This window comes from Micrasema longulum, unplaced genomic scaffold (assembly GCF_059751315.1).
Source record: "Micrasema longulum isolate JH-2025_06_02 unplaced genomic scaffold, ASM5975131v1 h1tg000394l, whole genome shotgun sequence".
Taxonomy (NCBI): domain Eukaryota; kingdom Metazoa; phylum Arthropoda; class Insecta; order Trichoptera; family Brachycentridae; genus Micrasema; species Micrasema longulum.
The window spans coordinates 290,869-306,946 of record NW_028277595.1 but is presented as its reverse complement, the minus strand read 5'-3'; the positions used below and the strand labels follow the sequence as shown (position 1 = coordinate 306,946).

Sequence of the window (16,078 nt, the reverse complement as noted above, 5' to 3'; positions counted from 1 at the left end):
TCGGTAGAGTTAGATAATCCTTTAAAATCATGATGAAAATAATCTGATAATGGTAATAGATTTTCGTAACTTGATTATAAAAGCGAATAAACAGTTTTTGCTACTGTTTGTGTAATTGCAATTTGATTATGACGAAAAATGACAATATCTGACATAAGTCCTCCATATAATTTCCCAAACTCACAGTAAAAAGGGGTATGAAAGTAATGGGTTTTCCAATGAGGGCGCTTGAATTTCGACAGTATATAGCGGCCATGTTGGTAAAGCTACAGCTGTCAAATCAAAAAGTTATCATAATTAATATTAGGGAAATTATCGTGGAAGTTAATTTTGAGTATCGCATGTAAATCATTAAACTGTACTATCAAAATGAGTGCTTAATTCGAGGTACATTTGTTAGGAAAATCATCGTCAGAAACAAGGCCCATTTTTTTATGAATGGCTAAGTAAACTAGCAAAATTTTCACATTTGGAAGATAACTATCCACATAAGATCCATCAGTTGCGAACGCATCCAGAAAAGGCCACTGTTTGGAGTGAATTTTGGTCAGGGGGGTCATTGGCCCGTACTTCTTCCAAAATGAAACTGCACTACCATAACTGTCAACGGCGAGAGGCACAGGTCGATGATAACCATTTTTGTTACCTATATTAGGATATGAATCTCAATGGCATATGCTTCCAAAAAGATGGCGCTACGCGTCACACAACGCATGCAGCAATGGATCTTCCGCACAACAATTTCGACGACGTGGTTATCTCGCGTTTCGGCGACGTCAACTGGCCGCCGAGATCGTGTGATTTAACGCCATTCGACTATTTTGTGGGACTGCGTTAAATCACTGGTCTATGCAAATACGCCGCAGACGATTGATGCTTTTAAAGTCAACATAAACAATGCCATCAATGAAATCGAGCCCGATTTATACAGTCCAGTAATCCGACAGATACGCGCCGTCCTGTAAAACCACGGCGGCCATTTGGCCGACATCGTATTTCATTCATAATGTAATCAAATACTTTTAAAAAAACATATTTTTTTAAATTGTATGTTTTCTAAGAAAAGTGGCATGGTTGCTCGGAATGCAAATGGGTTATATTCCTATGTTGAAATATAGCAACTCATTGGTGAAACGTAGAACGGAGATGTATAAGACCTTTTGTGTAAGCATTTTCAAAATACTTGATGCTATAAGTTATGTCCTATCTCTGTCGCAATAAATTTCTATTTATTGTCCTAACCGTGTCAACAGAAGTCAAAATCTGCTATTTATCAAATCTTTTAAAGACAACTTTTGTTTTATGCGGCAATGTCCAGAATGTGTAGATTAGTCAATTCGTCACACAAAATTGAATTTTTTGGTAGAGATCTTCCGGCTTTTCGTCGATCTCTTCGCCACTAAAACGGTGTGGGATGAAGATGGATTGGCATGGTTGAGCTCGAAGTCTTATATGTTGATCGTGTTTATGAATATATTGTATACCATTATTTTATTGCCCTGTTTGTCTTTGCTAAATAGTTTCATGTTCATTAGGTTCAGTTTCTTTTACATATGTTTCTTCATGAACTGTTGCAAGTGGCTTAGGCCGTATATATAGTAAATAAACATCCCATACGCGACTAGTTTTATTTCAATTCAATGTTCGAGCTCCCTTAATGTAAAACCCTATAGTACAGTTAAATTAAATTAAAATCGCGGTTTATGAAATTGAAAATATTAAAAAGAAACTCTCTCGCTATTTAACACGAGTGAAACCGATAGGAAGACCACGGTCTTTAAAATGGTTTTAGGTTTTAGGGTATGTGGGGTGTTTTCTCTGTACAAAACCGTAAAAACATCATTGTTATGTGACCAATGAAAACGGACTTAAAAACATACATTATTTTACAATAATGTTTGTAGTTGAAAGTGATTTAAATATATAGTAAATAAGGTCATCGTAGTAGTTAAACATTCATGAATTTGAATGACTCGATTTTGCCGCCATTTTCAACGTGAAATCGTTTGAATTATAAAGGATGAATAACCTCATTAAAATATTATACTATGCGTGTTAAATACTAGAATCTCTTCATAAATATTTATTATCAACAGAGTTGTATCGAGAAATGGGCTTATAGTATTAAATTTATATTATCTGGGGCTAACTTCATCATCAGCACACCCTATGCACAGAGTGGTCTATGGGATACTGCATTGGTACAGAAAATATAGAGATGCCACGAATATTCAGCTGCTATTCGGTATTTAGTCTATTCGGTTACTTTTTTAAAAATATTTGGTATTCCGAATACCAAAAACCAAATCACCAAAAAACACTTACATACATACTACTCAAAAATGTATCCATTTTAATCACAAATTATTATTTTAATACTTGAAGTCTATCAGTGGTAAGTTGTGATGATTGAAAACAGTTTTTTTTAGGATTTGTTGGTAGCAAATGAATTCGCTTTTCCTCATACATGCGTAACACCTCGCGAGATCTTGTTGTTACACAGCAAACACACGGCCAGTTTACTGTGTCTCAAGTTTGCAACATTTGCAGGTAGCAAAAAACTAAAAAAAAATATTGAAGGATATTAATATGTCCACACATGTGGTATACTTCTGTAACCTGAAAAATGCACTAAAATTTGTGTTAAAATTTGAAAGCGTGAGGGTCAATTATAGTAGTAAATTACAACACAGTACACCCAAGCTTGAGAAAAATCACATTTAAATTATGTGTTCTCACCGGAAATCGAACCCAGAACCTTGCGTGTGTGAGTCAAGTCTTAACGACTACCCCACGGAGGCCGCCAATATATATAAAAAATATTAAATATACATATAATTATTTTTTCAATTGTTTTGTAATTTCTTTATATTATTTTTCATTTTATACTATTTTGCTTTTAGACTCTTTTTTGACAAGATCAACCTAAATTGTTTTTTTTTTCTGTGTGTATGTTATATTGTAGAATAAAGCTTATCAATAAAAAAATATAAATACAAAATTCTTCATAGATTACATTACGTAATAGTTTAAATAACACGTAAAGTAATGCGGACTACAATTATTGTTAATTAAACAATAATGAACATAATAACGAACGTATAACTAGACCATGCAACATCGATGAATATTATAACTAGACAGTCCACCAACGACGAACATATAACTAGACAGTCCACCAACGACGAAAATATAACTAGACAGTCCACCAACGACGAACATATAATTGGACAGTCCATCAACGACGAACATATAACTGGACAGTCCACCAACGACAAACATATAACTAGACAGTCCACCAACGACGAACATATAACTAGACAGTCCATCAACGACGAACATATAACTAGACAGTCCACCAACGACGAACATAAAATACAAATTCTTCAAAATAAGGTGATGAGGATTATACTCTAAAGAAATATCTATTCTAATGTAAAAAGTATGCACAAAGAAATAGGCATGTTCACAGTAAAGCAGCAAATTAAATAAAGTGTAGCAATTTTTATACATAAAATTATTAATGGGATGAATAAAATAAAAACAATAATAAAAATTAACTAACAATGTCATACATATGAAACAAGGGATAAAAAAAATATTAGATTACCAATGAGGAGAAAAACAGAATCTCAAAACTCATTGTACAAGGGATTGAAGCTGTACAATGAGTTACCTGAAGAAATAAAGGAGATAGAAAAGATCGAAGTATTAAAATTAATTTGAAAAAATATGTTATTGAGAAATTTTTATAAAAAAATTGCAATTTTATTAAAAGTTTATGTTAGTTCTTAAGATGTTATGAACTAACGTAATAAAGCATAAATAAATATAACTAGACAGTCCACCAACGACGAACATATAACTAGACAGTCCATCAACGACGAACATATAACTAGACAGTCCATCAACGACGAACATATAACTAGACAGTCCATCAACGACGAACATATAACTGAACAGGCTATCAGCGCCCGTTCAGTAAGATTAATTAAAATGTTTTAGCACAAAGTTAATGCTTTAAATATCAATAATAGGATAGCTGTAGGTTTGTTATTACCACTCCTTATATCTGTTGTTAGTGCAATATTATTTTTTCAATTAGTATTTTGTATAATCCCGACGAAAGAGTATTAACTAGGATAATCTTTTGACGACTCAGTAGCTGTGAAGAACCACCCAACTCCATGAAAATAATTGTATTAAAATGTGTTTGCGTGTTATAATCGATTATATTTTAAGCAATGAATAACTCTTCTGAAATGGTGATTCACCTTCAATTTAATTTATTAATTTTTAAATAAAATGATGCGAAATGGCATAACATAATCCATAAAAATAATATAAATGCGAAAGTGTATTGGTATGTTTGTTTGTATTTCCCTAACGTCGCAACGATCAACCGATCAATGTGATTGCATAGGGATAAGAGAGAGCTAAGAAGTGTCATAGGCTCCTTTTTATCTATATTTTTTTAAGGAAGACATTTTTCAGAAGGCACTATGGAAGTCTAGGCATTTACGGGGCTTATTTTTATTTATTTATACTTTTACATTGTTTGTATTCTTTTTTTTATACATAATAATGTTCCCTCACTGGTGTCACGTGCCGAGGGAAACATTTTTCTAAATGTGAAACATGCCTTAAGCTAGTTGAAAAACAAAGTTAACATTATAATAATTTTTAAAAAAACGTAATTAATCTAACTAACCTAATTATCATTAACACTATGAGCACAGGTCAAATACACATAAAAATTACCCCGTGCCCGGCCCATTTTTGTTAAAATTTATGTTTTGTGAAGGGTTTCTTAAAAGTGTCATTATTATGAAAATACTGAGTTAAATCAATTGAAACTTCTCATATTTATTTAAAACTATTTAATAAGTCATTTTTATATGATAGTTTTGCCAACATTGGCCTTTATGGAGAGGCACATTGCAATGTTTGCACATATACCGGGTCTCACTCCTTCATTTGTGCTTTGCACATACCTTGCAGGCTCGACAGGGTTTGTCTTTTTTTCTGTGGCAGGTATAGCTATTAAAACATGCTTGGACATATTTCCTGACAACCTGTTCAATGGATTCTGCAAGTTTTGCACTCGGAGTGGATCCGGTGACTGCAAAATGTGGTCTCCAGAAGGCGAAAAATGATAACTTAAAACTAAAGAACCTACATAATCTCACAAATAAACTCTAAAATTTTTCTTATTACTAACATTATTTTTCTTATATAATATAAAAAAATTAAATAGAGCACACATAACAAGGTGAAAAAATACTTTTTTCGACCACTTAATGGTCTTCCTGTGGATATTGTAATAGGACAAGAATTGGTCTGAAATGTCCACACCGCTCATATACATATTATATTCCAACACACTTTTAGGTGTGTAAAATATCCCTCGTAAACAATTTTCAAAATCAAACGTCAACTGCAAGCGAAACTGGGCAAAATCGTAATGGTCAATGGCGGCCACAAGTAGCCGTGAAAAAAACATGTGATTTCAATCGATAAAAGAGATCCTTTCATTTACCGATATTGCAAATCAGATGACAGCTTTGGAATGGTTTGAGTTTTTACTATTCATAAAACTACGAAAAAGTACTAGTAAAAGTCACTAGATGTGAATAAAATGCGCATTTTTAGATAGCTGGTACACCACGTGAAAACACGGGACCGGGACCCAACGCTCGGATACACAATCACGTGTTTACACGGCTCCGGGATACAATGTGTTAACATAATAAACATTATGAACTAAAATAATCATAAAAACCATAAAAATCCAATTTCAGAAACAGTACACACATTTTACCAATTTGGATTGATCCACTCATCGATCTGTGCGCAACCCACTTCCACTATCCATTTCTTAATAGCAATTTTATATTGTGAGTGCTTATTTGTCCTTATGGATAATGGAAGTAGATTGTACACTTTAACCGAGTAGTAGGCCAATCCTCTTTGACATTTTTTTTACATTTTTACATTTTTTTTTTTTTGCACCACAACAGGCCAGGAGGCCTAATTACAGTGGTGAATTACATCACAGAGCACCCAGGCTTGAGAAAAATCACATTTTTATTTTTGTGTTCTCACCGGAAATCGAACCCGGAACCTTCCGTGTGTGAGTCAAGCGTCTTGACCACTACACTACGGAGGCCGCCAGGTAGAGACCGTAGGTTGTGTTATTTTATTTTTTTTGCAGCATCAGGGTGGAGTATCTAGTAACTCTTGTATTTGTGGAAGGAGTTATGGAAGGTAGAGAATAATGTTTGTGTGCGTATAAAAACAGAGCGTTTACATAAAGTTTTTTTATAGATTTTACATTAAGATTTTCGGATATACCGAGGGAGCTAGTTATGATTAGGACGCTTAAGATAATTTTTATTAAAGCTTTTTGTGCAATTATTATTTGTTTGATCAGTGTGTCATTTGCACATCCCCATTTAATTATTCCATAACCCGAAACTGATTGACTTATTGCATAATATACTTTTACAAGTTCTTTTAGCCTAATTATATTTCTTTTAGTTTTCAAAAAGAAAATTTGTTAAAGCAAAAATAAAATATGCATGTCCCACACTTTATCTCTCTGCAACAACAAACCATAACGCCGCTACCCCGTAAGGGTAGGTAGAGAGGATAGAACGCCACATCACTCTATCTTTGCATACAGATCTCGATTCCTCTACATTCATACACACGCGCCATGCCATGATTTGGTCATGCCATGTATTTCTCGGTCTTCCTCTATTTCTACATCCATCAACATTCGCATTGTAAGTATTCTTAGCCGTTCTTCCGCTGTCCATTCGCTCTACATGTCCAAACCAGCGCAGAGCTCCTTTCTTGATTTTGCCGATAATGCTCATCTCACAGCCTTACATCTCAACATTTGTGCATCTATCGTACATAGTTTTACCACACATTCCCCTGAGAAATTGGTTGTGACCAAATCAGATAAGCCAAACGAGCCCTGAGACAATTGCACTCCGAGGCAGGCAAAGAAAATCAGCTTTTAACAAATATTTAAATGTAAAAAATCATTTATTTAGTTTGATGTAATTTTCATAATACGCATATAATATAATTTTCAAGGATATACTTCATTACAGCATCTTTTCGCCACTGCCCCTTTATAAACACCGCGTTGTTGCAACTCCAGAACTGCCTTTTGAAACCTCTCGTCAATTTCTAATTTATCGGCCAAAACTTTGTCGTACCTCTGTTTTAGAACTTCGTAATCCCAAGTTAGTTTGTCGTAAAGATGTTCCAGTTTGATGAGCTGAGAAGACTTGGCAGCCAATGCCGCTCGGTCCTTATCTGCATTCATAGCCCGTCTTTTGAATTCCACCAGTTCCTCCGTGGCTTTTGCGAGAGGTTCCGACAGCTTTTTTTTAGCTGCCACCGCGTCTTTCGTACTCTTCTCGGCTCTTTCTTTGGCCTCTTGCAAATCTTCTAACTCTTTCTTTAGTCCGCTCAAGAGGCCCAGGTTGTTTAGCGTGATACCGTTGTAGTAGCTTTTTAGGTCATCGAAGGCTTTTTCGTGCGAACGAACAATCTCTTGCAGTTGGCGGTTTTTCCTCTCTTCGACCTCAGCTAAATCTGCGCGTCTGACAGTTTCCAATTTTGATAGCGAACTTTGTAACCTGTGTTCGGCGTTTTCATCAACTTCTTTGACCTTTTGTTCGAAGTTTGCTCTGGATTTGTGCAGAACTTCGGCGGCGTGATGTTTCGCTTTCCTTAGTTCTTCTTGAGCGGCGATTTCTTGCTCGAGAATTTGGGTTTGAAGATCTCTTTTATCTTTTAGAAGTTGTGATTCTTTCGCTGCGTGCAGCGCTTGCGCGTTACGCAGAGCAGCCTGCGACTCCGCTTTAAAGGTGTTCAACTCTTCCGTTTGTTCATATTGAAGATATTTTACTCTTTGATTGTGGTGCTTTTGATTTTCTTGTGACCTTTCATTCTCCTCTTCCTTTTCTCTCGCATTAATTAAGACTTGGTTCTGTAATTCCTCTACTTTGTTTCTGGATATCTCCCAAAATGTGGATATTTTATCACGTTCTAGTTGGAAATAATTTCTCTGTTCGCGTTCTCTGTCCAATTCCTCTTTGATGACAAGTATAAAAGCTTCTAGTTTTTCTCTCGAAAGCTCCGTTGTGTTGACTCCGTCAATGATGATTTCTACATTTTTTTCCTTTTTTCCTTTTTTACCCATTTTAAATAGCTAATATAAATAAATATAATACGTATCAAAAAATGTATATTAAAAAAAAAACTACCAAACTAAAGTTTCTATCAAAATAAAAATAGACTAACATCTGTCATTTCTATAAAGATAAGTGCTGTTCTGAATTTGAATAAACTTTTATTAAATTTTCCATATAGTAAATAGGTATCTCGGTACTGTATTATTTATTTATTAAACCTCTTGAAGGTATTAAGATACATTGGCGAGCTTAAAATAAATTTCAAATGTTACAATAAATATCATATTATACTCGTTTGTCACTTTTTCGTGCCGAATAGATTTTTACGGTCGTCTGAAATGATCCAGACATTTCTTGAAGTTCAAAGAGTCGCTGTACATGTTTCCATAAATCATGAACTTCGCGGAGTCACATAGAAAATAATTTAATGGCGTCATACTTAAAATTAAGAATAGTAGTAATGTTGCCAGATCGCGAAAAATATAATCTTAACACAAATTTAAGATTATTTTATTAATCGCTGTACAATATATTAGTCGCTGTACATGTTTCCATAAATCATGAACTTCGCGGAGTCACATAGAAAATAATTTAATGGCGTCATACTTAAAATTAAGAATAGTAGTAATGTTGCCAGATCGCGAAAAATATAATCTTAACACAAATTTAAGATTATTTTATTAATCGCTGTACAATATATTAGTCGCTGTACATGTTTCCATAAATCATGAACTTCGCGGAGTCACATAGAAAATAATTTAATGCCGTCATATTTAAAATTAAGAATAGTAGTAATGTTGCCAGATCGCGAAAAATATAATCTTAACACAAATTTAAGATTATTATATTAATTTAAAAAAAGTAATTTGTTAATTTCTCTAAAATTTTATTGTACACGCGGAAACATTGATTGACACAACAGAGTAGATAAGTAAAGAGTTATTTCATAAAAGTAATTTAATTAATGGACTTTGAACTTAAAAAATTAAATAAATTTTATTTTTCATAAAACGGATATTTTTATGTCATGTTAAATAATATTTGATGTTTAAAATATAATGTCGGTCAAATGACCACCGCGGCGTTGTTTAATACGAGAGGTCCAATTTTCATTAGTTCTCTCATTAGATAAGCAAAGTAGCGTAAAATATAATACTACCCTGGCAACACTAACAAAACATTCATTTTGTTTTCTTTGACAATCTGACAGATGGAAAAATAATTACATCTTTAAGTAATGAATTTGCTACTTACACATGCATTTGCTACTTACACATGAAATGTGATCCCATCCTGTTTCTTTAAGATTCCAGCAGTATTGTTACTCTTTAAAATGACTCAACACGGCATAGTTGAATTAAAATCTGGAGTTGCGTACTGAGCGACGTCTACAAAGAAACTTTTTTTTTTTTTATAACCCGCTAAGCCTCTATTTTGAGGCTTGTTAGCAGTTGGGATAGAGGGGATATGGAAGGAGGTAATGAAAAATACACAACAACACCCAGACCAATTGAGAAAAAAAATCTTTCTTGGATTTTTTTCTTACAACTGGCGGGAATCTACCCGCGACGCAAGTTTCACAGATAGCCGTCTAACCAACTGCGCCACGGCGCCGGCCTTGGGGGGAAAAACGTAAAACTACTCGTTTAAGTTTAAGAGTAATTTAGTCGCCTTCTGTTTGATGCGCGTATGCGGTTTCTGGACTATTCTATGGCGTCAAATTACGGAATCGTGGAGCCCAACTTACAGAATTTTAAGAAGATTTTACGAAAAGCCCCTTACGTATTTGGCGAACTGAATAGTGTTTTTTAAAAATAACTTATCTAATTTTCAAGCGTTCAAACTACCTTGAATATATCTTCTCTTCAAGACCGTCGAAATAAATTCGACCTTATAGTCCTATTTAAAATTCTTTCAACTCACTCTTTGATGCGCCTGAACTACTGAGCTCAATAAAATTAAATATCCCAACTAGAAACCTCAGACAAAACTTACTCTTTCATACCGATAACCATAAAACTAACTATGGTTTTCATTCCCCTATGCCTAGAATTCTTAGGTCTGCCAACAAACACACCAGTCTTGATTTCTTTGATAACAAGTTGTTTTATTTCAAACGATCACTGAATCAAATTTAATTATAAACACCTCTCTCCCGCTTCCACTCTCACAAAGTCTACTATAAACCATTGAGTCTTTCTAATTTTGTTACAATAATTTTATATGCATAAATGTTTCCATAAAAATGCCCATTGGGCGTATATATAAATAAATAAAAAGCGTTGTTCGAGTGTAAGGCGTTTCATTTTTCATTTGAGTATTGTTACAGAGCAAAAATGCAAAAAAAAACTGTTTTTATTAGTTTGACAAGAGACAGGTACCAATCAAAAGTTCTACCATGACAAAAAAAAATACCTGTCAATATTTTTATGATAACAATGACTTAAAATGTTATAAAGCATCACTAATATTTTGCTTCTCTTTACAGGGTCTAAAGGAGTGCCATAGAATATACAACATGGATCAAGGTATGGAAAACAGAAAATTGTGAATTTTCCATACATTTTGATGTGATGGGTTGTGGTTTGTAGTCCCGTAAGGTCGGGTTCACGTGGCTTTTTTGCTGGATAAATCTTATCGAATAAGTAGTGGAGCATACGCATTGAGTATGGAACCGTTCACACGTCGTTGTTTTTTTTGCAATTTAAACCACGAGTAAACGGTTCCATACTCAATGTATATATTATGCATTATGCCACTACTTATTCAATAAGATTTATCTCGCAAAAAAACGTGCAGTACAATGCCATGTAAACCCGACCTAATGGTGTCATGCAGTCACAGACAACAGTGCTACTATTCCAAACGCTCTCGCGGCCGTAGAAAAAGCTTTTATAGCGCGTATTTAGTATGTAAATATGCGCTATAAAAGTGTTTTCTACGGCTGCCAGAGCGTTCGGAATAGCAGCGCAGGGCTGCTATTCTAAACTCATTTACAGAGCGGTGTAGCGCGCGTATTTACGTACTAAATACGCGCTATACCGCACTATAAAACTATTCAGAATATCAGCCCATCCCCAAAAAATGGCCCCAAAATTGACTATAGGAAAAATCATAAGAAAGGGAATGTTGAAAAATAAATCTGAATTTGCTAAAAAACAAAAGTGTCCGTGTTAGGCCTGAAACATTTCCGACTACCCTAGTAAAATATAGTAAATAAATCAATTTAAAAAATACTTGCCCCTTGCACAGGGGGGGGTCCCGGGTTCTTGCTTCCATTTTTTTTTTTTTTTAAAGAAACATTAGCGTTCTTATAATTTACACAAATATTTCAATATTGGTGGCCATTTTCAACGAGTTGTAAATAACTCACTATTAGAAAATGGAAATCAAGTTGGGGTAGAGTGGGGTTTGAACCTCGGGCCTCTGGCCTGTTAGTCCGCAACACTAGCCACGGGACCACAACCGTTTCAAACTTTATTTTTTTGTGAAACATGATATAGTAAAGTTGTGATGGCGTAAGGTATTCCATTCAATTGCTCACAAGAAAAACTAAGACCATTATTTACAAAACTCTCCTCAGACCGGTCCTTGCATATGGTGCCGAATGCTGGGTTATGACCAAAAGAGATGAACACATGGTATTAGTATTTGAAAGAAAAATATTAAGGAAGATATTTGGTGCTGTCTACCAAAACTGAGTGTGGAGGAGACCCAACCCAACATTGCACAATTCATTAATGTAAGAAGATTACAATGGTTGGGCCATGTGCACAGAATGAATGATAACCGTACCCCAAAAAAGATTCTTTATATCACTTCGGAAGGCAGACGAAGCAGAGGCACACCAAAATTTAAGTGGCTGGATAATGTGGAAAGTGACATTAGAGCAATTGGCGTGGCAAACTGGAGGAGAGCCGCGGGGTGCAGGGAGGAATGGAGACAGCTTCTGGAGGAGGCCAGGGCCCACAATGGGCTGTAGCGCCACTGATGATGATGATGTATTATCTGGGGTAAATAATAAAGGTGTGTAGTTCACGAACGGCCCTGTCATACTTACAAGGTCGGAAACATTGAACTAGAGATATGTTTCTTTTATCTCGGTCAGTTAGTTCGCGACACAAAAGAGCGCCGAACTATATGTGTCATTTGGATATTTCATATCTTCGTTTCTTCACGATGATTAAACGTCAAATGATGTATAATAAACAGTTGTGTAATAGACATTTCATAATTCAACATTATAAAAAATGGAAAAAACTACTACGGTTTGGTTAATTCAACCTAAATAAGTATTTTGGGTAATGCTTAATGTCACAATAATATTCTAAATGAAAACCATTGTGTTCGGTTTTGGGTGTTCGTATTTATTTGACATTAAATTATCAGTGTGGCCATATATGAAGCAAAATGTAGTCGCATGCAAAAAATCCCTAATTTTTTTTCTTCTGTACCGCCGTGACAAGATTCAGAATAGCACCTCTGGGTTAAGGCTGGAACGTAAGAGCACAAATTAAAGGTGCAAGAGAAAGCTGGGACGTTCTGAATTTCTAGTTAAGGGTTTTTATTTTTTGCCTGCGACTACACTTTACTTTATATATGACCACACTGATGATTAAACGTCAAATTACGTAAAACAAACTGTTTTATAATTGACATTTCAATAAACGCAGTAGGTATATTTATATATTTTTTTTAAAAAACGAAAAAAATCAATACGGTTTGGTCGATTCAATCTAATCTATTGTTTTGGGTCGTAATAATATTCAAAATGAAAATCATAATCTATTGTTTTGGGTCGTAATAATATTCAAAATGAAAATCATAATGTTTGATTTCACGTGTTCGTATTTATTTCACGTAATTAGACTTTAAACATCAGTGTGGCTGTATATCAAGCAAAGTGTATTCACATCCCAAAAATTTAATTCCTTAAGTATAATTTTTTTGTACCCCCGCGAAAAAATTTAGAATAGCGACCCTGGCGCCGATTGACGAGGGCCATTCCTTTTGTCGCCTATATGCATCGGCACCATCTCTGGAAGTTTCTTAAAACTAATTTACCAACTAAGTGACCCTTTCTAAATCTGATTTGTAGAAATCCCCTTCTTTGAGGAAAACGTTTTGTCAACTCTCCCGTACCTTATCTGCCGAAGCAGTTCATCATTGACTGTGGGATGGGCATCCAAACATGACGAAGCCACTTTCTGGGCCGAACTGATGGTGGAACAGAATCCTCTCAACCCGGCTAGCCTGAGGGTCCACAATGCTACAGCGGTGAGAAAAACAATGATCTCATTTTAGATTGATTAGGAAGTTAGCTTGTGAAATCCCAATCAACAGGCTTTATGAGAGCCCTTATAGATTGGCATTAATGATATATATTACAATGGATTAACTTAACCTAAACAATCTTAGAATCTATTTAAATATACAATGTGTATAATCGCGGCTTGATCTAGGCAGACATGGCAAGTATTCCATCTCAAGTCAGGAGTGATAACACCGCTTCTTAAATGCTTGCCTTTGCTGTAAGAACACATCGACAGTACCAACTGCTTAGTGAGATTTTGTTAACTGTTCTGAGGATCCTCGGCAGAGAGGAAAAGTATCCGACGTTAGTTCTAAAAGTTCTCACAGCAAAGACAGCATTAGTACTCAAGTTACGATAAGGTAAATAATATTGTTTCTTTCAGACGACGAAAGAGATTGTTGAATTCGAGAACTTAAATGAAACTACAAAGTACTACGTACGACTGACTGCATTTAATGCCTCTGGTCAGCTCGGAGATCCTGTTATTACAAAAGAAATTATAACTCTTCCCGACAACTTTACTCCAGAGGCACCAGTCAATATGTCTTTAGAAGATATTATATATACAAAAAAAAATGGATTTCAAGGAACGCTGAAGTGGAAACCAGCCGAAGGTGATTAAATGTTTTTTTTTTATTATTATATTGTTTGTGTATTACTTATTAGTAGCGTAAAAAAATATTTAAAAATTTGTACATTTTAATTCCCCCATTGCACTGGCCACGCCCCTATAGCTCGACCGCAAACAAAAGACTGTTACCTTATGTCACCCGGAACGAAAGGGGGTGCGAGTGGGGAGTGTCATATTGCAAGCCCATATTACACGTCGTACTCTCAACATACTGACTCCAAATATATATTTATATGTTTAGTTTCAGAACGTATTTGTTATTTATAATCTATTTATTTGTTCCTTTGAAAACAATCCATCCAAACCGAACCACCCTGATGTATTTTTGTTTGTTTCAATTTTCAGATTACACGTGTTTCTACGATTTAGTAATATTTTATGGTTTTAAGCATTACCTTCAAGAAGAGCTTCAAGTAGTAAGTATACTTTTTTCATTCTGGATAGAAAATCTTCTATTAAGATTAGTAGATATAATATATTAGAATATAGTTTTGTTTGAGAATGTTTTAGACTGGATGGCTACTCGAGTAAAGTAAATCTAGCGGAGATGAGCGTACATATCAAAATTTTGTTTTTATGACCCAGATTCGTGGGATCCGTAGGCCACCGATAACATAAATTATGTTTCAAAATAAAAAAAACAAATTACCGTATTTTTCAGACCATGAGATGCACTTTTTTGCTCTGAAAATTCAACCAAAAATTAAGGTGTATCCTATACGTCTTATTGCTCAAAGTACTATTTTTTTTTGTAAAAATTGATAGATAAATTTTGAGGTGCTCTTATCATTTGCAAAATATGGTAATTAATAAAAAAAATTGGTGGAGGTTCATTGTTATTTATAAAATAAAAATATGAATGAATGACAGGTTATTATATTTGGATAATTTGTATTGCGTCTTTTTGTGAAAATCACCTCAAGGATTCTGTACTAGTTATCCCAGCACGTCTTGCAGCTACAGAGTGCATGGGCGGTAAAAAATCTAGCCCCCATTTACATTTTTTTTCATTTGAAAAAAAAAATTCATTTATAAAAATAGAAGTTTGATTACTAATCGTCTTGCGTGGAATTCTAACAATTATATCAATAACTTTACAACAAAAAAATATTGAGCAGAATAGTAAATTTGCCAGGTGCCCATATTAAAAAATAAACAATAAATATCTAAATAAAGCGCTGTTTCAACACTATGGTTAATTCTATTTTTGTTTTCATTGCTGCTACAAATATATTCAAAGCCGCATTATATTTATTGTTATTATTTGGAAACATTTTTTATTTCCATATAAGTACATAATATGTTATTTATTTCTATTTGTTTTATGTAGATATTTTTTTTATATTTTGTTTAAATGTATGGTAAAATTAGCTGTGCACTATTTAGCATTTTTACTGGATTGAGAACTATTATAATTAAGAAGTTTAAACTAAATTATATTGGCTTATAAGTACCAACAGGTGGGAGGGGTATTTTCGTAAAAGTGGTTGAAGGTGTTTTTCTGAATGTATTTTTAGGAAATAATTATTTTAACATTTGATCTATTCATTTTTGGGTTTTGTCAAATACATATTATTTTTATTTTCAGCCTAGGGACTTTTTCGAAAGGCAAGTTACGCTTACAGAGTTTTCTAAAAATTATACATTCATTTTGAAATCTAGAAACAAAAAAGTGAACAAAGAAAGTGACGCCTCTGTGTACAGCTTTTTTACAAATTCTTGTTTGGATATGCATAAGAATGTTATCGACTGTCGTAAGTTATCAAATAAATTATTAATTCTAAAACTAGTAACTTTGTATATTTTCCTGTATCCGATTGGAATAAAAAATACATTTCTGTGTGTAAAATGGTATCTACTAAACTCTGAATGAGCGTTTCCACTCAACAGCTCTGCCTTCCTAAGCATAACCATTAC

General features: G+C 34.2%; 1 protein-coding gene and 1 pseudogene across 4 annotated transcripts in view; one reads left to right on the top strand and one right to left on the bottom strand.

The window, feature by feature from the left end:
* LOC148281936 (tyrosine-protein kinase receptor torso-like) overlaps positions 1-16,078 on the top strand; it is an 80,623-nt gene that overhangs the window by 50,702 nt on the left and 13,843 nt on the right. For 2 of the 4 annotated variants that reach the window (XM_088225897.1, XM_088225898.1), the window contains exons 3-7: positions 10,705-10,744; positions 13,315-13,493; positions 13,913-14,144; positions 14,507-14,577; positions 15,750-15,915. In XM_088225897.1, the coding sequence (XP_088082023.1) occupies positions 10,705-10,744; positions 13,315-13,493; positions 13,913-14,144; positions 14,507-14,577; positions 15,750-15,915 (688 nt within the window). Of the gene's footprint in view, positions 1-10,704; positions 10,745-12,833; positions 12,889-13,314; positions 13,494-13,912; positions 14,145-14,506; positions 14,578-15,749; positions 15,916-16,078 lie in introns of those variants that run through there. The other 2 variants (XM_088225899.1, XM_088225900.1) reach the window with 2 other exon arrangements.
* On the bottom strand, positions 7,044-8,330 carry LOC148281937 (dynein regulatory complex subunit 4 pseudogene; annotated as a pseudogene).